General features: G+C 42.7%; 2 protein-coding genes across 2 annotated transcripts; one reads left to right on the top strand and one right to left on the bottom strand.

The window, feature by feature from the left end:
* Nucleotides 1-3,218: 3,218 nt before the first annotated feature.
* tmed2 (transmembrane p24 trafficking protein 2) lies at nucleotides 3,219-6,200 on the bottom strand. Its single transcript, XM_070924586.1, has 4 exons — nucleotides 5,872-6,200; nucleotides 5,112-5,304; nucleotides 4,413-4,520; nucleotides 3,219-4,314 (listed from the first exon to the last, which is right to left on the bottom strand). The coding sequence occupies exons 1-4, from the start codon at nucleotides 6,049-6,051 to the stop codon at nucleotides 4,190-4,192; spliced, it is 606 nt and encodes a 201-aa protein (XP_070780687.1). The 5' UTR covers nucleotides 6,052-6,200; the 3' UTR covers nucleotides 3,219-4,189.
* A 2,384-nt stretch (nucleotides 6,201-8,584) lies between these two features.
* Nucleotides 8,585-20,011, top strand: ptpn11a (protein tyrosine phosphatase non-receptor type 11a). Its single transcript, XM_070924143.1, has 16 exons — nucleotides 8,585-8,721; nucleotides 9,763-9,885; nucleotides 12,210-12,404; nucleotides 13,480-13,672; nucleotides 14,929-15,048; nucleotides 15,139-15,252; nucleotides 15,379-15,475; nucleotides 15,560-15,639; nucleotides 15,887-16,045; nucleotides 16,560-16,691; nucleotides 17,561-17,715; nucleotides 17,800-17,867; nucleotides 18,204-18,355; nucleotides 18,442-18,560; nucleotides 18,707-18,813; nucleotides 19,318-20,011. Exons 1-15 carry the CDS (start codon nucleotides 8,708-8,710, stop codon nucleotides 18,774-18,776), a joined length of 1,791 nt encoding a protein of 596 aa, XP_070780244.1. The 5' UTR covers nucleotides 8,585-8,707; the 3' UTR covers nucleotides 18,777-18,813; nucleotides 19,318-20,011.
* The last annotated feature ends 1,299 nt before the right edge of the window (nucleotides 20,012-21,310 follow it).

Raw genomic sequence — 21,310 nt, 5'->3', positions numbered from 1 at the left:
AGGACAGTCTGTTGCTGGCATATTACACTTGCTCTTGAGTCTTTCTATGGTGTGATGGATGAGTTTTCTCACAAACTCACAAGATCCTTCCCATCTTTGGGGGCTGATAAGAGCAGCGTGTTGGGAAGATGGAGAGTGGGAGGCAAAAAAGGCCTTCAGTTTACTCACCACCAGACTTGAACTCAAATAGGGCACGACTGAGGAGTTGCAGATGGTTGTTGACTCATGACTCTGCAGGGCTTGAGCAATCGACTGAACGATGTCAGTTGCGACAGCACGAGCCTGCAGAGCGGTCTGTGATGGCTGCACAGCCCTTCCAGCCTCTGAAACTGTACTGATAGCTCCGCTACTGCTAGCTATGCTAAGAGATACAGTGTCGTTATTGGCCCCCTTTGCAAGGATGGCACTCACAGCATCAGTGGCCGCAGTGACAAAGCTGTCTGATGTAAACATCTGCATGAATTCATTTTGAGAAGAAACAGATTCTGGCAGAGCTTGGTCCAGAGAAATGACTTCCACCGAAGTTGTAGGTGAAACTGATGTACGACTGGACTCATTGATTACAGCCAGCTCCTCATGTGGCTCCAGCTCTGTCTGTGGTGCTGACTGAGCGTGGTCCAGGACTTCCACCACCAAAGTGTGTTGTTTGAACCCGCTGTCCAGCTCAGCAAAGTGTCTACTCAGTATTCCGGCTGCACAAACTACCATATCATCAAGAGTGCTGATACATGATATGACGCTACTTACAAAAAAAGCTGGTTCCTGTGACTGTGAAACAGGTGTTTTGATGGCCACTGATAGGACAAAATTAACCTTCAGCACCACCTCTTTAGTAACCAGCTGGGTCAGGTTGTCTGAGAGCACGCACGCCTGTCCCTGAACCTGTGAAACCTCAGTGAAACTCTGCGCCAGTGAATCTCCTAAGGAAGCATAGACGCGCTCCTCAGATACACCAAATAAATCTGGTGACAAATAATCCTGAGAACGGCTGCCAGTGATGTGCTGATATGCCGCAGGCATCACAGCATTCAGGATAGCTGTAGAGACAGACTGAACGATTTGCATACACGTTTCTGCCAAAACAGTCCTAGTTATGGAGTCTAGATCTCCAACCGCGATCATCCTCCACTGTCCTGGGCTCAGTTTGTCAAGGGATGAGCTGACCAGTGGGCGGAGGGTCTCTGGTGTGATGAGAGGGATCTCGCAGATCATCTCAGTTTGTGATTGGTCCATGGAGACCGCTGAATGATCAAATTTATTTTTATAAATGGTCAAATGAAGTCAGATTCAGATGAGTTTTCCTCTTTCAAGTGATTGAAATGTGCTCTTTCTGTAAACTACCAAGGTCGTCTGAGGATGCCTCTCTTATTTAAAGTTATGGACCGTTTCCCAGGTGGGCTCCTGTAGCTCCACGCGCTTTGTTGCGTCATCAAGGTTCGACTTCTAGAACGTGTCGTCGCCGTCACGTCTGAGCACACACGCGTACAATGAATAGAGACAAGATCATATAAAAGTAATAAAATACACCAAATGGCCTCATGTGGAGTTGTCACGAGCTCTCAGGCTGAACTGTGGTCGCATATTGCCACGTCATGCCTCTCCGTGTTGCCATGGAAACGGCCGCGACTTGGAATTGCAGACTGCGGTTTCACTCCGCGGTGTTTCCCGCAGCGCTGCTGGCGTGAGGACGAACTCTAAGGTTTGTTTAAGGAGACAAAATCAGGCTTTCTTCGTCTCGAGACTCCGTCCACTTTCTTTAAGGCGGGATTTGATTATTTAGGCTGCTGGTAAGTTTATAAGAGTATTCAACAACATCATTTATATCAGGTTTTAACAGTAGTACTAACACTTTTACTTAAAAGTAGTAAAAATACTACAAGTCCTGCAGGTGATCATAAAATACTTTTAAATAAAAAGTATCAAAATACTCAATATGCTGAATGCCCCCTTGCATAGTGTTGTATTATTATAGATAATATTGGACTATTATTACTGATGCCTCAACATGTAAGCAGCATTTTGTAACCAGTCACTGGTTGAGGCAAAGCTGGTTTTACCCACTGAATAAACTGGTAATTGGACCTTTAACAACGCATCATCCATTATAAGTTGATCATGTGCTTTGGATGTAGACTCTATATACAAAGTGCACCGTTCTTAATTAAATGTAGTGGAGTAAAAAGTAGAATATCAGTAGAAAGTAGTAATAAACTGTAATTTCCTGGGGATCAATAATGTATTTCTGATAGTAAAGAGTAAGCGTAAGGGATTCTGATAATACTCAAGTACAAGTACCACAAAACTGTGCTTATGTGCAGTGCTTACACATACTTAGGTTAAAGTGGCAATAAAACACTGAAAAAACACAATTACAAGTACTGCATTCAAAATATTACTGTAAATAAAAGTACCCAAGCATCATCAGCTGGTCTCAAGTAATAATAAGCTATTCTTTTTTCTGATGCAATAAAGTATAAGCAGCATTTTCCTGTTGTGGCTGGTTCATGTGAAGCTTCAGTCTATAACAGTTCATCATTTATCAGCTGACCATAAGTGAATCTGCAAATGAACTATTACCTATAGGTGTCATAAATGTAGTGGAGTAAAAAGTATTTCCATCTGAAATGTACAGTAGAAGTATAAAGAGGAATGAAATGGAAATACTCAAGACTGTGCAGTACTTGAGTTTTAGTTAACTCAAGTCATAGTTAACACCCATTTAGAAAGACACCCAAGTAATTGTACAGAATATTGGATTTATTATGAAACCTGGGGCATTTTCCACAGACATCCATTCTACATTTGTACAGATCCACTTATCAGATTTTGTTGTAATCACAAAAAAGGAAGAGACTGCGTACAGAGCAGTTTACCTGCCTGAGCTCACCAAAGATTGTTTTTAATACAAAACTGGAGCATATTCAGTAACACACAACACCTCCGCTGTTACAGCTGTGTGCTAGATGTGAAGCTACTGCCTTGGACTAAAGTCTTTACCTTGTATGGGGGGGGAAAAAAAGGTAAAAGATATTCATTTGAAAGGCATCATCCAAACAGTTGCATGTCACAGATTATGCTCCAGGAAAAACAAACAGTTCAAAATCGTATACAATCATATAATTTAAAATCCCCAACCCCAACAAAATAACTATAGTAGAAGCAACTAAAGCACACAGCAGTCATTAGGTGTCAGACCCCCCCCCACCCACCCACCCAGCCTCAATCAACATGTAACATGTATTTCAGTATTCCTCTACACTTTGCTTTGGAGTTGCACTCCAAGTAGTTCAGTTTAAAATCCAACTCTGCCTCAGCTCAAGGTCTTACTAAGTGAAAGTTTAATTTTGTTTGAAAATCAACTTGTGAACTCTTCGGCCGAGAAACCACTCGCCTGTTGTCGTTTTCTGAACTACGTAGGGAGTCACATCGGTTCCCTGCAAAAGATGTCCACTGAAGCCCCCCCCCCGTGGCATGGATCGCTATGAATCAACAGACAGAGCTAGAAGCTGTACAGTTTCCCTTAAAAGACCAGCTGCAGTGTAAATCCTTCAGATATTTAGATGTATTCATCAGGAGTGCAATTTGTTGTTTGAGAGCATTAACACAATGTACAGATATCACATATCTGCCAGTACATGGTCTGACTTTGACACTGGAAACAAAACCTCCTGCATCTCAGACAAAAATCTAATGCATTTTTTTTATTTATTTATTTTAATTGTAGGAAAAAAGTTCCATTCATATCTTAATAAGGGCTACCCTCTTCTGTGGTGACTCCACACATGCCTATCCATTTATGTGCATTTTTAGGTTTTTCATCAGACTGCCTTTACTTAAAATTATGAGCCTCACAGTCATTCACATGGGCAAAACTGTACTGGCAAGTGATTGGTACTTGACTGTAATTATCAAACAATATTGGACAATAAATCTGCTGAACAAAAAAAAAAAGAAAAGAAAAAACTATTGAAAACTGACATCTATCTCAGAATCTTTTGGCCATTCGTTCCAAACAAACACTAATTACATTTTTGAGAAGGAACCAAACAGGTAACAGGAGAACAAAACATCTGAGATGCAATCATATGTAGGCTTTACTCAGAACTGCCGGTCTCATTTCCAGAGTGTAAATAACTGTCTTGGTGTTGGAGAAAACAGTGGAGGACACAAAGAGATCATTTAAATCGCACTACACCACTCGCCGTACTTCAAAAAATCTCTTCAGGTAGTAAATCTGTCCAAGTGTCATTGCCACCAGAACCAGAGCTTCAAAGAACGACCACAGCACCACTCTGCTGTTTGTGTTGTCGTTGACTAGAAAAAGAGAGAAGAGACGATGTGTGAAATTACACCACAACTATTACATTGACAACCTGGTTCTTAGTACATGTTCTTATTGACTCGGGACTCACTTGCTCTGTGTATCCTCTCGCGAACCTCCATATACTCCTGCTCATGCTTTACAGCCGTCATAGCAACTGCCAGCTCATTGATCATCTCCTCCAGCTTGTTTTGGTGGGCTGAAACATGCAAGTAATCATCAGTAACAGGCCACAACACAGCTGTTGTGTCCAAAAAAAAAAAACATGCATGAGGAATGCAATACATGCAGTTTTATAATCGTGACATGTCACAGGTGATGTGGTCCCATCACCAGAGACATGTATAGTTCCTACATGTTCTCACTGTGCAAATTGTCAAACCATTCACAAACATCACAACTTCCTATGTATAGTAAAAATGCACAATATTAGTTTATACTATGGAAACAAAACTGGTGAGAGAAAACTCTGCAGTGCATCACAAACTCAAAAGTTTATTTCACAACAGCAGCTTGACCATAGCCTGCCCTGTGCCCTACCATCCCAGCTGTCACCACCTACGAAGAGGAGAAGAGTGCCCAAAATACAGTCAAAGGGGCAAAGAAACTATCAGAAACAATGAAAGTAGATCAACAACAGCAGCAGCATACAGCAAGAAAATCTGGTTTGCACTCTGCAGGAGCCTTCAGGGAAAAGGCTGAAGTATTTGAGGTATAGAATTTCTTAATTTCTCATTTGTACGCAGACATATGCACTAACCCCCCCACACACACCCACCCCTTTATGTACCTTCTGTCTCCATGTCTTGGCCTTTTGGGGCCTCTCCAATATCGATCGTGAACATGACGATCTTGGGTGTCATGGTTGACATCTTGTTGCTGAAGCAGAACTTGTAGGTTCCGTCCATGTGTGCTGCCACAGAGTATTTCCCACTGGACTCTCTGTCGCCTTTGTAAATCTGCTTACCATCAGGCCCCGTTATCTGTGACGGAAACAATATATTAATATCTGAGCAAAGGAACCTGCGGCATGAGGACATACATGACATGAAGGGGCTGTTGTAACATATGGCAGCGAAATCTGTGCACACAAAATACTCAGAGGCGCTTTAAACCACAGCAACGTTTCCACATGAAACAAGTCAAACGAGTACCAGTAATATTACATTTAACGATGTATTAGCTGCTCAAACACCGTATTAGCTACATGGTTAAGTAGCATAACTTAGCCGAACACAATGCTAACGCTGCACTTCCTGTATCGTTATGAATAATTCAAACACCATTGACAGCAGTTTAAAAACAGCAAGCGGACAGAATAATGTCTATGCAATAGTTAAATCCAGAAATTAAAATGTTTAGCGTCCGACAGTGTGTTAACAGCCATCCACCCGGACTGCGACTAACGCTAGTTTCACTTGACTTTACCCGGGCAGACGGCGCTAGCTAACATTAGCACGGGCCTTATGTGTAACAGCCGCAGGTTGAGTTAAAAACACCCATTTCCCCATGTTAGGAGGCCGGTTTATCATCTCAGTGAAGTATCTAACCTCGACATCGATGTCCAGGAAGCCTCCTTCGGCAACCTCAAACATGAGGCCCATCTTTGTGCCGGAGTTGACCCGCTCGTAGAAGCACTCCTCGGCATGGGCGTCTATGCTAACGAAGTAGCCGGACGCAGTGGCAGACAAGACGGCCAGCAAGACAACCAGCTCCGACACGGTAAACATGTTTCCAATGTTTTATAGCGGGCGTCACACCAAGTCTGACGGTCTAAACAGTGTCCTTGCTTCAGTATATCCTCTAGGACTGCGGGATGTCCGTTTGTAAGAGTAAATTGTTGCAGGAGAGGAGCCGCATCAGCCTCGGCTGCTGTGTACTGCTCTCTGACTGCCACGTACGGGCTTAAACGGCAAGCGGCTAGGGCCAAACTTAAGAGAGTGCGTGGCGCAAACGCTGTCAAAATGAAGCCGAACGTGGCCGCTCGTTCAGAGCAGGTCATCATCACATCAACTGCTGAAGATATATATTCAACATTCTGTACAAATGTTCATATTTTGTAAACTAAATGTGAAATATAAATCCATTAATCAATTAGATCAACAGAAAATTGTGGCAACTATTTTGATAACGGAGTAACTTTAGCAAAAATGTGAAAATCTGTGCTTTTCCTCTCTAAACGGAATATATTTGGGTTTTGGGCTGTTGGTTGGACAATACAAGACATGCGAAACTGTGATGGACATTTTACTCTATTTTCTGATATTTTATTGACAAAAGAATGAATCCAGAAAATACTGCAGATAAATAAATTATGAAATTAATCGTTAGTTGCAGCCCTAGTATAAATCAACAAATGCAGCAATCTACATCACAAAAAAGACAAAGAGACAGATGATTCAGAAATGTACATATCTATTGTCATTGTGGGTGTGGAAATCAATTTGAACACTAAGTGCTATGAGCTTTAGCCACTTCTTATAATGCTGAAAGCCTCCACTTTTAGGTCTGAGACCTGAACTTTGGGGTCATATTGAACGTGTATACATAGTGCAATATTTAGTACACAATACACAGGAAAGGAACCAGAACATGTTGGGACATGTATGACCACTGACTGTGATAGATGAGGTAAGATGGGTTAATGTTTCAGAGTTGTAATTAAACAATCAGTTTTTTCTTTACTATTCCCCATGAAGAAATGTGTCCTGCCCTGACAGCCAGTGAGTGGCAGTAACTAAAAATAGCGTTTGTCAATATATCAAACATGCATGTGTTTGGTGTGAAGGATATTGGAGGACCTGGATGAAACCCCACCTGAGCTTCCTCACTTTACAGCATTTTTATTTCACTGCTCACAAGAGCATTTTTAGAATACCTGCAGCAGGCAAATATGTGACAAGTGCCACCGCATCATCTCTTTTTCTGCAGCGCTTTCTTGCATTAGTGAATCTGCACACTGTGGCAGCTGTCAGGGCCGCAACACTGGTACACAACTGAAAATGCCACAGCAACATGTCGCAAGTGCTTAGTGCTGTCTACCTTTTCAGATGGCATCCACAGAAAGTGTGTCAGCTAACCTGACATGCATGGCACCCACCACCAGCTGTGTTGTCATTTTTGTGTGGCTGTCATTTGAGCAAGTTCAGATTGGGGGGAAAGAAGTAGAGGCTGAACAAGTTCATTATTGTTTGAGTGCAAGATAAACGCTCACTGAATGCTGAACTTTCCCTGGAGCATCCTCTTCCAAGTGTCCAGGCTCATCTGTTAATGATTTAAAATACGTTGTTTCAGTCATTTTCACATTGCTATGGAAATCCTGTTAGCATATAATATTTATTATGAATTGCGACTTCCATAATTGTCTCCACAAATGTGCGAATTCCCAAACTATTCAGTTTATTATCAACACTGAAAACGCACATATTCAGCAGATAAAATGCATGCATGATACTTTTGACTGAACTTAACCTGCACAGGTAGATCTTCATCTACGAGCTGTATGTTTCATGCTGTAAAAGTTCTGCATATCCTGCAGTAGACCAGTTTACTGTAATTATGATGTTTACATAAAGATACTTTGAAACGTGCTGACAGTCGAAAGTTTCTAATTTGACATGTTTAAGCAGTTCCTGCTCGTGAATGTTACACCCTAAAATACTTCACGACTGCCAGAATTAAAAGATGTTTTCTGTCTTAGTTATATTATTAATTCTGGTATTGTACTACTGTAGTTTTTATTGTTGCAGCCCAATTTAATTTCAATTCAGTAAGCAGGTATTTTTCCGGATAATCTCCTCCTAGTTTTTGTGATGATATGACGGTGTGATCACGTGATGTGTGCGGTCTCCGCGGTTTGCGTTTTGCCGCTGGTGCGCGGACGCCAGCGCGGCTGCGGACCCTCCGTGGGGCCTCGGCGAACCCTTCGGAGACCTTCCGCACCGCTTTACCGCCTGTGCCGCTGTAATCGTAAAATAAGGTGCTAATGAGCATGCGCGAAGTGAAAGTGATAGGACTCCTTGATATGTGTCACGCTGTTTGCCGGACGGGCCGCGCTCTGTGGCTTTATTCGAACGGGGCGAAGCGGCGGTGAAGAGCGGCCGCTTAGGGTGAAAAAATCAGCGCACCTTCTCTTTCGTCGCATGTTTGGTGACGTCCAATAATCGACTTGCTGTGAAGTCTCCGGGGCCGAGGCCTAGAGACTTTTTTTTTTTGTAACGCTCGCTCTTAAAATTTAGTTTAGATGCCTGGATTTCGGTGCCCGTTTTGACCGGGTGTGGACCGATGAAGCACTTTATCCTGTGATTGAAGCGGAAACGGTCGGAAACGTTAGCCAGCTAATTGTAGCTCCCGCTAACTGCCAGCGAGGAAGTGAGGAACGAAAAAATGACATCTCGGAGGTAAGGGGAGGGGGGGGGGGGGGCTGTCTGGAAAACAATGTCTGCTGATTATGTTAGCTGAGCCAGCTAACTTTAACCAAACTCAGCTGTTTTGGATGTTGGTGTGTCCGTAAACAAGCTCCCAGTGTGCCGACGTTGGTGGAAAAAAAACGGATGGCAGTGGAAGAGCTAGCTAAGGGGCGCTTCATTTAGCATACACCGGCAACTTAACGTTAGAGCCCGGTCAGAAGATGGTTGGTAAACACCGTGAACGCTGTAACACTTCCAAGTTTGACTGCAGTGTATGTGTCTTATATGCATAGTAGAAAGTACTTACAGTGGAATAATTACAATATGGAGAATCAGTATGACAATATTAGGTGACTAAAGCACAAATACATCATTGAGGTAAACATTAATTGTAAGTTAAAGACTATTAAAGCTCAGTGCCATGGAGGCTTGGAAAGAGGACAGACTAGTTGTACACATCAAGAGGCAACACTCAAGGAACCTGTATGTTCGCATAGAAGGAGACAGCATGCAATGTGAGGACAGTGGTGAACAAAGACGAGGCTGAGTCTCACTGAGGATGAAGACCAGGATCGTGTCTGAAAGCACAGACACAAAAAGAAAAAACCGACAGACAGTCCTGAGGAAGAAAGAATAGGAGAGATGAAAGAGAGTCCCAAGATAGCTGATGGTGCTTCAGTACTGAGAAAGGGAGAAAGGGAGGGGAAGTTAGCACAGCTGGTATGTTTCAGTGTTTGTAATATGTGTTTATGATCAGGTCTGTGTGTGTTCTGTGTTTTGGGAACAATGAAGTCGAAAGGTGTAGTTATGGTGCAACTGCAGTTTTTGCATCTATCGCATGCGTTGGAAAAAGTCGTATAAACGCCGTGCACACTGCTGTTTTTGTTGCATTATCATAACATTTTAACATACAGACACTCAAATAAAGTGGCACAAAGTGAATCCAGTGCTCTACATAGTGAAGAGAGAGAGAGTTTGGACCCTGCCTTGCACTCCACGCTGAGGCTCATCGTTGTTTTACTCCTCTTTCAGGTGGTTTCACCCCAACATCACAGGTGTGGAGGCCGAAAACCTCCTGCTGACTCGTGGAGTGGATGGGAGCTTTTTAGCCAGACCCAGTAAGAGCAACCCCGGAGACTTTACCCTCTCAGTACGGTAAGAGATGGCGTTCACGGACGGACAACGCAGCATACACTGCAGGATACAATATGATACTGTGTCCAAATAAAGTGACTGGTGCTCTCTAATACTGTATGTGACAGTAAAAATGAAAGAACCACCACTTGAGCACCGACTTCTCTGAGAGCGTCTGCTTCATGTTTTTTTACACGGGGTTCTCTTATTTTTACAGTATTCTTGCTGCCTCTGCTATAGTAGGTGTGCATGTATGAAAGGCTTTGAATAGAAGCTGTTATTTCATGGTTTTTATTGAAACCAGCGTCAGTTTTGAGTTTCTTTAATAGTCTCTTCTAAGCTTTAGAAGTTTTAGATAGAATAGCCCTCAACAAGTAAAGACTATGATGTGTACAGAGCTTTAAGGATGTGATTTGTGATTCATGTGTGAACACTGTCACTAACTGTTCTGTAGGCTAAATGTAGTCTATAATGCTCTTAAATATTTACATCGTTATTGCTTGTAAACATTGCATGAAAATGGCTGATTTGTTGTTCTAAGCTGAGGATCAGAGTGAATGTTCCTGCCATAACTCAATTATGACTATTCAAGCTTTAAGCAGCGATGATTGAGCACTAACAGCCAGTAACAAGGTGAAAGGCAACAGTAGGGAGAGATGGGAATGTGTTCTTGTTTGTGTAAACAACATTATGACTTCCTTTCTTAACTGAATGTTAAGTCATACCTACTTTGCTTTTAGGAGACCAGTCTGTTGGCTAGCTTACTTAATGCTGCCAAAGGTTTATAATAACAATGAATAAAATGACTATAATTGGAAAGGGGTCGCTGGTAATGACGAACCCACAGAGAATTATCACCGACTCTGCGGTTCCCCTCAGATCTACAGAGCAGTTTGGTCTATTTTGGGCCGTTGTTTTCTTTTTTTCATCCTGACACTCTCATCAGTTTTATTTCCAGCAGCAGGCAGCTGTTTTGAGCAAAATAGCGCTGATAAACCCTCCGTACACGACCTGCTCAGCGCTATAACAAGCGCACATAGTTAGCGACTAACTGGTGAACACCTAGAACTAAAAGGAGAGTAAATATTGGACTTGCTTTTATGAGGTGGGCACAAGCACGACTCCAGATGAAGGATTATGTTGCTGTGTGTCTGCTGGATGTGTCAATAGCCAATTGTTTGCTCACACATGTAACATAGCGAAGATAATAAGATGTGTCAGTGTTGTGTTTTCGGCTCCTTCTGCTGCCTGAAAGATGAATTAATGCAGCTTTAGATGCGCTGTAATATTCACACTATTAATGATTAGTGATGGTGGAATAATAATAAAAAAAAGGTTGAATTCTGCTCCATCTTAAGCATGAAGTGTGTTGCATGGTGGTGGGAAACGGGCATTATCTAAAGAAGGAAGGAACCTTTTAACTAATAAAAAAAAAAGTTTGTGGTTTTATCTCGAGGCCTGTCGAGTCATACATTTTTAAGATGAAGTATCATTAACTCAGTTTAGCGGATGCAGCCAGTGTTATTTTAGTAACAGTCTCATATTTGAGCTGTACGGTCTCTCATCTCACCATATTTACTTCCTATGGAAACAAAACAAGTCTCGCTCCTCTTGTTTCCAGGGGGAGACTCGTCCCTGCTGGTTCACATGTCTCTTTCTTTTTGTGGCACATTCTGCCAAACTTAACCAGAAGTCGTTCAGAGTTGCATGCTGCCGAGCTTCAGATGTGCCACAAGTTCTCCTTTTTCCATTTTCCGAGATAATGGCGGTCACCTACAGTGACTCAACACGTCTATCTGGTTTGTGTCACAAAAATGTGATCCACATTTACAAACAGTGAATCTCAGTCGCTCTGCCTTTTGAATGTTGTTATCGGTGCATGTGACTCTGTGTTAAACTATGTTCCACTCATTTTAATCATAATACATTCACTCTGCATCAGAAGGGCTTGAGCATACAAAACTAATACTTGTGCAGCTGAGGATTATTGTCATTATGGATTCATCTTCTGATTATTTTCTTAAGTAATAATTGGTCTTTAATATGTGATTAAGTGAAAAATGTCCTCATGTTGCTCGTCTTGTCCAGAACCCCAAAATATTGAAATATTGCTTGAAAACTGACATATTTAAGTATATGAACTCCTTATGACTCTGCAGCACTGATATATTTGGAGACAAATCTTCCACATTTAACTTAATAAACAAGAACAACCATGTTCTTATTTAATTTTTTGTCGGACTCTGTTTGTGTCCCTGATGATGATGATGATGATGATGATGATGATGATGTTCTTGCCCCTGATGGCGACATTTCTCTAAATGATGACTTTGCTTTCTCTGCAGGCGAAATGGAGCCGTCACCCACATTAAGATCCAGAACACAGGAGACTACTACGACCTTTACGGTGGGGAGAAGTTTGCCACTCTGGCTGAGCTGGTGCAGTATTACATGGAGCATCACGGCCAGCTGAAAGAGAAAAACGGAGATGTTATCGAGCTCAAGTATCCTCTCAACTGTGCGGACCCCACCTCAGAGAGGTGACCTGGATTTCCATATTCTCTGAGCACTTAAACATGTTGTGGTCTGAAACAAGGGGAGACGTTGCTATCAGCCAAATTGAGTAACCAGTATTTAACCACGTAACCTAAAACCTAGACTTATTGTGAACATGTACTTTTCTTTGCTAAAAAAAGAGGAACTGACTGTGTACATTCCCATAACATTTCTCCACATTCTTAATAGTGTGTTCATATTTTATGAGATTACTGGAGATGGATCACCTCTGCGCAGTAACTCAGACACATTGATTGTATATTGATGGGAAATTGTAAATTTCAGCACTGCAGTTCAGCATTTTCAGAATTATACTGACGTCTCAAGTGTCTTATTACAAATGTTCCACATAAGGCTTTTTATAATCGATTAATGTGCAGCTTATTTTCTCGATCAATCGATTAATTGTTTGGTCTGTAATATATCAGAATATTGAAAAATGTCAATCACAATTTCACAGGTCCCAATGTGACGTATTCAGATAGCTTGTTATGGTGATGATGATGATGATGATGATGATGAGATAAGCTGGAACCAGATCAGTTTTAGCATTTTGGCTTTAAAAAAATGTTAATCAATTATCCAAATGGTCGCTGATTAAGTTTCTGTTGAATGACTAATTTATTGTTTTACTAATTTATTCAGCTCTTTTTCCATAATGATCGCTGTTAATAACTGTCATGCTACAGTAAAAGGATTTTGTGGTTTTAGTATGAAAGCAAGATATTAATATTAAAGCAGTGAGGAGGCTGATGCAACTCGCAGCAAAACATTCTTGTAGCTACGTTTTGTCGTTAAAATCGGCTGCATACAAAGTACAGATGAGTTGTTCTCTGAGGTATTGAGATGCAGATCTGAAGTCAGATTTTATATTTACTCTACGTACCCGTAAGACATTGGACATGGCTCTTTAATCCAGACTAAGACAAAGATATAACATGTACTATCACGCAAAAGTCCAAACATTTTACAACAATAAAACATGTACGTTTTAATGTCTTTGGCCCTTGATTAACCATGTTTTTATGGTTGTGTATGTTATTTTTTTATTTTTGCCAGATGGTTCCACGGACACTTGTCGGGCAGGGAGGCCGAGAAGCTGCTGACGGAGAAAGGGAAGAACGGCAGCTTCCTGGTGAGAGAGAGCCAGAGCCACCCGGGGGACTTCGTCCTGTCGGTCCGTACAGGAGATGACAAGACGGACAGCAGTGACAGCAAACCCAAAGTGACTCACGTCATGATCCGCTGCCAGGTAAACACACTGTCCTTCATCCTCTCCATCGCAGCACTTAGAATGTACTACTGCTAAACGTGTGTGTACTGCTAAAGCTATACCTGCAGTTTCTGAGACACTGAATGCTTTCTGTGATGGTGTGAGACACAAAGAAAACATACAACAACACAAACAGAAGGACAACAGACGAAGATATGAAGACGAGTAAGGAAGCAGATCCATGTGCATTATATGGCTGTGGTTCCTCTTTGTGTTTCCACTGTGTTCTGTGTACAAACGGGAACGTTTACGTCATTGAGAAGGCGACACGAGGACAAACGTCGTCATTTCCATGAGCTGTTTGGGAGGCGAGTGCAGTTGTGGGACGGGCAGCGATGGAATAAGTGCAGCTGACATTGATTTTCTTTCATGTTTACACATGATGGCTTTTTAACGTCAGTATTGTTAAATCAATGGAAGGACCCCACCTGCAGTTGGAGGTCGGCAGACTGGCTCCAGACCAGCCCCCCCTCCCCTTGACTCCAGAGCCAGCTGCATCCCTCCAGACAGGTGGCAGCCCTGAAGGATGCTGTAGCAGCTGCTGGTCCCGCTCTCTCTGTCTGTTCTGAACCGTCAAACCAGCCCTCTGCTTGATCCTCTCCTCAGTCAGAAGACGGGAAGGCGAAGTCAAGATCAAATAAAATATAGAGAAGTGGCGTTTGATCACACTGTTCTGCCACTTAGAAGGAAAATAGTTACACTATTACTATATAGTACACTGTTACTATACTACACAAGATTTTGGAAAATACAGACGCTACTTGAACTTCACTGGGAAATGTCATTAAACTAGTAACAGCACTGTGCAAACAGAACATACATGTACATTTCAAAATTTCTATGTAGGAGGATCTCCTGCTGAGCAACGGCTAAATTTAGTTCCAGGAAGTCGCCCCCAAAGTGCAGAACAGTGGAAACAAAAGCAGAACTTGTGACAGCGACTACAACTTCTGTCACGGGTCATTAAGTTCCCGTAGTGGAGGAGGCCTGAAACTGATCACAGACACGTCTGTGCTGTAAAGAAAAGCTGTGTGTTGTCTGTCCTCTCACACACATACAAAAAAATGAAGGCAGTAGTTTCAATGAAAAGAAATCAAATTACTGATCTATTGCAGGTACACGTGGATTTACAGTAACCAGTAAACGCATCGTCTGTGATTTCACCTTTTTTCTTGTGCATGGAAACGTCTTGTCGTCTGTTGTACTTGTCTCTCATGTGTCGTCTTCTTCTTTAGCATGACCTGAAGTATGACGTGGGTGGAGGGGAGAAGTTTGACTCCCTCACCGACTTGGTGGAGCACTACAAAAAGAACCCCATGGTGGAAACTCTGGGCACTGTGCTTCAGCTCAAACAGGTAAATGGTGAAATAAACATTTTTTACCGTGAGCGACGGCTGCATGTCGCTGATCGTACTTTCTGTGCTGACTCCCGTGCTCCTCCGCAGCCCCTGAACACTACTCGTATTAACGCCGCAGAGATTGAAAGTCGAGTTCGGGAGCTGAGCAAACTAGCGGAGGCCACAGACAAAGTCAAACAGGGCTTCTGGGAAGAATTTGAGGTGAGTGCTTCCGTTGTTGCGCCGTCTGTCCTAGTTTGTGTGAATTCTTACCCAAACAAAAACAACATGCATTGTTAGAAATAGCACGTTGAGATTTGACTCTCCCCTCTTTGTGTTTTGGTCCAGACGTTGCAGCAACAAGAGTGCAAGCTGCTGTACAGTCGCAAAGAGGGCCAGAGAGCAGAGAACAAAAACAAGAACAGATACAAGAACATTCTGCCTTGTGAGAAACGCACACTGCTCTTTCACTGAACCTTTCAGTTTAACTCGGCGGGCTTCAGCTGACTCTTTGTGTGTCTGTTTCCAGTCGACCACACTCGCGTGGTGCTGAATGACAGGGACCCCAACGAGCCAGGCTCCGACTACATCAATGCCAATATCATCATGGTGGTATCTGCTGTCATGGTAAACTCACTTCATCCTCAGGGACACACACACATACACGCTCGCACACACACACACACAACTTGTTTTTTCTGTGCTTGATAATACGTATATGAATAAGATGTAGGATTGTTTGTGCTCTTGTTTTGACTCTTGTGCTGCGTTTCTGTGTGTGTGTGTGCGTGTGCGTGTGCGTGTGCGTGTGCGTGTGTGCGTGTGCGTGTGCGTGTGTGTGCGTGTGCGTGTGCAGCCGGAGCTGGACTCTAAGTGTAACAGCACCAAGGTGAAGAAGAGCTACATCGCCACTCAGGGCTGTCTGCAGAACACCATCAGTGACTTCTGGAGGATGGTGTTTCAGGAGAACTCTCGAGTCATCGTCATGACGACCAAAGAGGTGGAGAGAGGAAAGGTAACGAGGGGCCGCTGCGACTCATGAATCTGTTGATTAGTTTCTAGATGAATTGTTTGGCCCGTAAAATGTAAGAAAGTGGAAAAACACACCAAGGTGACGTCTTTAAATGACTTGTTTTGTTTTGACCAACAGTCCAAAAACCAAATCACAGAAGAAAACAAATAATCACATCATAGGTATTTCTCTGTAACATCAAATATTAATGACTTAATAACCAGCTGTCGCAGTTGTTTCAGTCACTCGGCCTCATCAGGACTGTGAGGGTTTGATGGACGGTGGCCTGGCAACTAAAGTAAACAACCCCACAACTGTCGTACGGTTTTGATTCAAAGGTTGCTGGACTCTTATTGGTGCACAGAAGCACGTGACATCACCTGTTTCCAGCTGAGCCCCGCGCCGTTTCAAAGCAGAGGGAAAAGAGCAAGGACAGAAACATAAATACAGAACTCTCACGTGGAAATACTAAACCTGTGACGGCAGCTTCAAGGTGAATGTCGTTGTGTCTCCACAGAGTAAGTGTGTGAAGTACTGGCCGGACATGTCGGCCCTGAAGGAGTACGGTGCCATGCGCGTTCGCAATGTGAGGGAGACGGCTGCACACGACTACATCTTAAGAGAACTCAAACTGTCCAAAGTCGGACAGGTAAGTTGTGGTTGTGTGTAAACATAATGTTTCATCACTTCTTAACCTGGAAATAAAATAAAAGGCCGTAGATGCAGCTTCACTAGATGGCGCTAACGTCCGTTGTGTCTGTGCTGCTGTTGATCAGATGCATGTGAGCTGTTCTTATGGACCGAGTTATTGCTGCAAACATGCCTTTAGAACATGTGTGTTAGATTTGTTTTAATTGCTAAACTTAAAAACAAGTGAAGGGTGTTTTGAGTTTGAGCTGTCAGCTGCCTGTAAGCCTCATTTTAATTCATTTGTCTTTAACTGTTGAAAGGTAATTCATCCAAAAGTTGTCTTTAGTTCTGTATCAACACCTCCATGTGCACCACCACGTCAACACAACACAAAACTGCCAGAAGAAGATGATGACTAACGAAATCTGAGAAAAATACTTCATTTCAAAAGATTTATCCATAAATATTCTTCACAGAATTACATGACGATACATTTAACATTAACGGATTAATCAGCCGATGTTCTATATATTTCTTGTTGTTAACAAATCCCAACAATGAATGTGTCCTACTAACAAGTGTTATCACATACACCCTCCTGCTGCCCGAAATACTCACTGCACTCACCAAATGTGTATTAAACATAATCTAAAAATAGTTCAGGCAGTTTATTCCTGACTGAGTAACGTTTGTTAAAAACTACAGAAATTATTTGGCCTTTTTTTGAAAATGAAAATAAATATTCAAGATCTGTTTTTAAAGTCTTCAGTAGGAACCAACAGGCCGTGTTGGGGGGGTTGGAAAGCTGTGAGAGGTGCGCTGACATGTTGTTGGTTTTGCATTGAGGCTCTCTGGTGAAAGCTGTTCCTCGCGTGCTCGTGTTTTCAGGGCAACACAGAACGTACAGTTTGGCAGTACCACTTCAGGGCCTGGCCGGACCACGGAGTCCCCACTGACCCAGGTGGTGTACTCGACTTCTTAGAGGAGGTCAACCTGAAACAGGAGAGCATACTGGACGCTGGACCTATAGCGGTACACTGCAGGTACACACACACACACACACACACACACACACACACTCGTCTGTAACAGACGCCGTTACTCAGACTTTCTCTCGTGTTCTTCAGTGCGGGGATCGGGCGGACAGGAACGTTTATAGTGATTGACATCCTGATAGATGTGATCAGAGAAAAAGGTGAGTCTTCATGGTGCACACACACACACACACACACACACACACACACACACACACACACACACAGGCCCCATTTACACTTTCTATCACTTCCACGTGTCTCGTGTCGGGATAAAATAAAACTGCCAAAAACACCAGAAGAAGAAGAACTTGTGCTCTTTAGCAGTTTAGTTACAACAACGACAGCAGTTAGCTAACAGCTATCTATAAGCTAACACCAACACATGGATGAATTGTATTTATGAACCACAAGTGAGACACACGCGTATCTGAATGTCTGGTATCCACCCAGTTTACTTCGACATGTATAATACTAATATTGTTTTGGTGCTGCAGGGGTGGACTGCGACATCGACGTGCCAAAGACCATCCAGATGGTCCGCTCTCAGCGCTCTGGGATGGTGCAGACCGAGGCGCAGTACAGATTCATCTATATGGCTGTGCAGCACTACATAGAGACACTGCAGAGACGCATAGAGGAGGAACAGGTGTGCAGCAGACATCACCTCACCTCTTCATTTTGGCTCGTCTTTCTGCTCCTGTCTCTAACCTTCCTCTGTTGTCTCCTCTGCAGAAAAGTAAGATTAAAGGGCGCGAGTACACCAACATTAAGTACTCTTTGTCTGACCTGACTGGAGGAGAGCAGAGCCCTTTGCCTCCTTGCACTCCTATTCCTACTCCCACCTGCACAGAGTGAGTGAAGTGCTTCTGTTTAACTGCTTCACATTGAAATCAATCTTTGCATCCTCGTAAAGAAAGCCTCGTCAGTAGTTTCTCATGAAGGTGTGTGTGTGTGTGTGTGTGTGTGTGTGTGTGTGTGTGTGTGTGTGTGTTGGCAGGATGAGGGACGACAGCTCCAGAGTGTATGAGAACGTGGGCCTGATGCAGCAGCAGAAGAGCTACAGATGAGACTCACCATCGACCCCCAGTGCTCTATCAGTTCCAGGTAAACAAACCTAGAAAACAATACCACACTGTGAATTGTCATGGGGGGGGGGGGGGGGGGGGGTTCACATAGTTCACATGGTAAATTCAGCATAATGTACCACAGCTCTAATTCCATCAGTACAACAACAGTTGGAGGGCTTTAACATCTTTCAGGTCATTGTTTTGGTTTGATTTTTCCGGCTGACTTTTATTGTGAAACATTATGCAGGAAGTGTAAAGTTGCCATTAACGCCAACTGAAAAAGTGGCCATGTTGTTGTAATGATGGAAAGTTCTGCATTTATACAATTTATTTACTTAAGTGTTGACTTTACATTAACGGCAAACAAACAACAAACTAAATTAAGTTCACTTATGAGACTGTGAAGATTAGAGCTATAGCCAGCCTCTAATATCACCTGAGCCTCTCTGCAGGTGAGCTAAATAAAGTATCAGTTAAGTATCTGAGAATTTAGAGTAATTAAAATCACATTTACAGTTTTGTTCTTTCCTTCCTCCTTCAGGATCTTGATACCTGACAGTTTTTTCGCCAGCCACACCTTGACGCCTGAGACTTGACCGTAACGACATGGAACAATGGAAATAAAACACACACACACACACACACACACACACAAACAAACAACCCCCCCCAACACCGCGACGGAGACCAGACACCAGGTCCAGACTCCTGTTCTTGCTCATCTCACAGGAACGTTTGCCCTCTCGTTGAATTCTAAACCACTGTGATCATCAGAAGAGCCTTTGAGAAGCCTAACATGCTAAACCCCCTACTAAACCACAGTTTGGGTTTAGCCTTTGTAAATCTCACCCCAAACAAGGGCTGCGAACAGCGAGCACTCTCCTCAGAGGGAAAAACCTAGCTAACCTTTGCTCATCTCTCATTTTTCTATTTTTTTTTATTAACCAAAGGAAGATTATGTAAATTGATTGTTTGTGGATGGAAGTGAGGGTTTTTTTTTTTTTTTCTGAAAAAGGCCTGTGCCAAAACCACGAATGATTTTTATCCACATTTTTCAGCCAATTAAAAGTCTCTATTCGGCCTGTGAAGCCTTCAGAGCAGCGGGAGACGAGACCTTATTTGTGGACAAAAGTGGGGCAAAATTTCCAGTGATTATTGTCTAGTTGTCCCTGTTATAGAGAATAATGTTTCTGAATGAAGAACTATTGGCATTGTAGTGTGACACCATATTTACTGTTGTAATCCGCCGACTTCTAAACATGAATTCCTTTTTTGTTTTTTGGCGCCAGAACTGCCTCGAAGACTAACTTTAATCCAGGCGGTTCAGAGTGTGGATTAACTTCTTCTTTTTCTTTTTTTTCTTTGTTGTTGTTGTCAAGTGTAATATGCTTTTGTTTGGATACTCGGTGTCTGTTAGTTAACCATTCCTGAGCTCAAGCCGAATGCCCTTATTGCTGCACTTTTATTTTGCAGCATAACAGTTACAGTCGAGCCTCGACTCACCTGGTGGATTTCTACATAATCTAATCTGGGCTTTAGAGAGGAGGTCCTTGCCTGCACTTCTATGTCCGAGTCAGTGTGATGACATATTAAGATTTCAGGGGAGTCTGTTGTGTATCTCAGTTTCAGGCATCGCCACAGACGCACGGCTTTTTTTTATTTTTATTTTTTTGGAAGACTAATGCCTTTTTATGTAACATTGCCTATTTTGAGCACCACATGTACTTAATTTTAAGAGTCACTGTTTTAAGAAGCAATCACACATCTCTCTCAGCTTTGGTAGTATAGATAGTCATTGTTGTGGTTATAGATTGTCTGTGATAGTCAGCTGGATTCAGTAGTTTATACACACACACAAACACACACACAGCTTTCTATAGGAGAGTATTTTCTTCTTTTTCTGTTAGTGTCAATCAAACTAAACCATTTCAAGGAATATTTGGAAAATGCAGCTCATTCACTTTCTTACAAAGAGTTGAATGAGAAGATCGATACCACGCTCATGTCTGTAAGCTAACTATGAAGCTACAGCCAGCAGCCGGTTAGCTTAGCTTAGCTTAAAGACTGGAAACAGGTGGAAACGGCTAGCCCGACAAAATCCACCTACCAGCAGCCCTAACGCTCACTTATTAACATGTTGTTTGTTTTAATCCGTACCATAACAGAAATGTAAAAAGTCTTTATGCTAAGCTAAGCTAATCACCTGCTCGCTCTAGCTTCATATTTAGTGTACAGATATGAGAGTGGTATCGATCTTCTCATGTAACTCTTGGCATGAAAGCAAACAAGCGCGTTTCCCAAAATGTGGAACTCCTCCTCTGACGTCGCCTTCACAGTCGGCTGCAGTATTTGGGGAAGTCCGATGTTTTGGATCTTTATTATCCTCCTAGTGAGAATCCACAACATCTCATTTCAAACGCGTGGCCTAAAGTATTTTCTGTTGTCAAGCCTTCTCAGCTTCCGCACACTTGCTTACCGTCACTACGCCTTTGAGGAGCTGCAGTCTTGACTGGAACAGTTCGGACTCAGAAAAG

Source organism: Enoplosus armatus, chromosome 18 (assembly GCF_043641665.1).
Source record: "Enoplosus armatus isolate fEnoArm2 chromosome 18, fEnoArm2.hap1, whole genome shotgun sequence".
NCBI classification, from domain to species: domain Eukaryota; kingdom Metazoa; phylum Chordata; class Actinopteri; order Centrarchiformes; family Enoplosidae; genus Enoplosus; species Enoplosus armatus.
This window is presented reverse-complemented; position numbering and strand designations above follow the sequence as displayed.

Bases quoted from the DNA above. Each gene is read 5' to 3' on its own strand.
- ptpn11a (XM_070924143.1), top strand. The intron at 13,673-14,928 runs GTAAACACACTG...CTTCTTCTTTAG, and splicing joins ACGTCATGATCCGCTGCCAG to CATGACCTGAAGTATGACGT. The intron at 16,692-17,560 runs GTAAGTTGTGGT...TCGTGTTTTCAG, and splicing joins AACTGTCCAAAGTCGGACAG to GGCAACACAGAACGTACAGT.
- tmed2 (XM_070924586.1), bottom strand. From the start codon at position 6,051: ATGTTTACCGTGTCGGAGCTGGTTGTCTTGCTGGCCGTCTTGTCTGCC. The intron at 5,305-5,871 runs GTTAGATACTTC...TTTCCGTCACAG, and splicing joins TCCTGGACATCGATGTCGAG to ATAACGGGGCCTGATGGTAA. The intron at 4,315-4,412 runs GTGAGTCCCGAG...CTCTTTTTCTAG, and splicing joins CGAGAGGATACACAGAGCAA to TCAACGACAACACAAACAGC.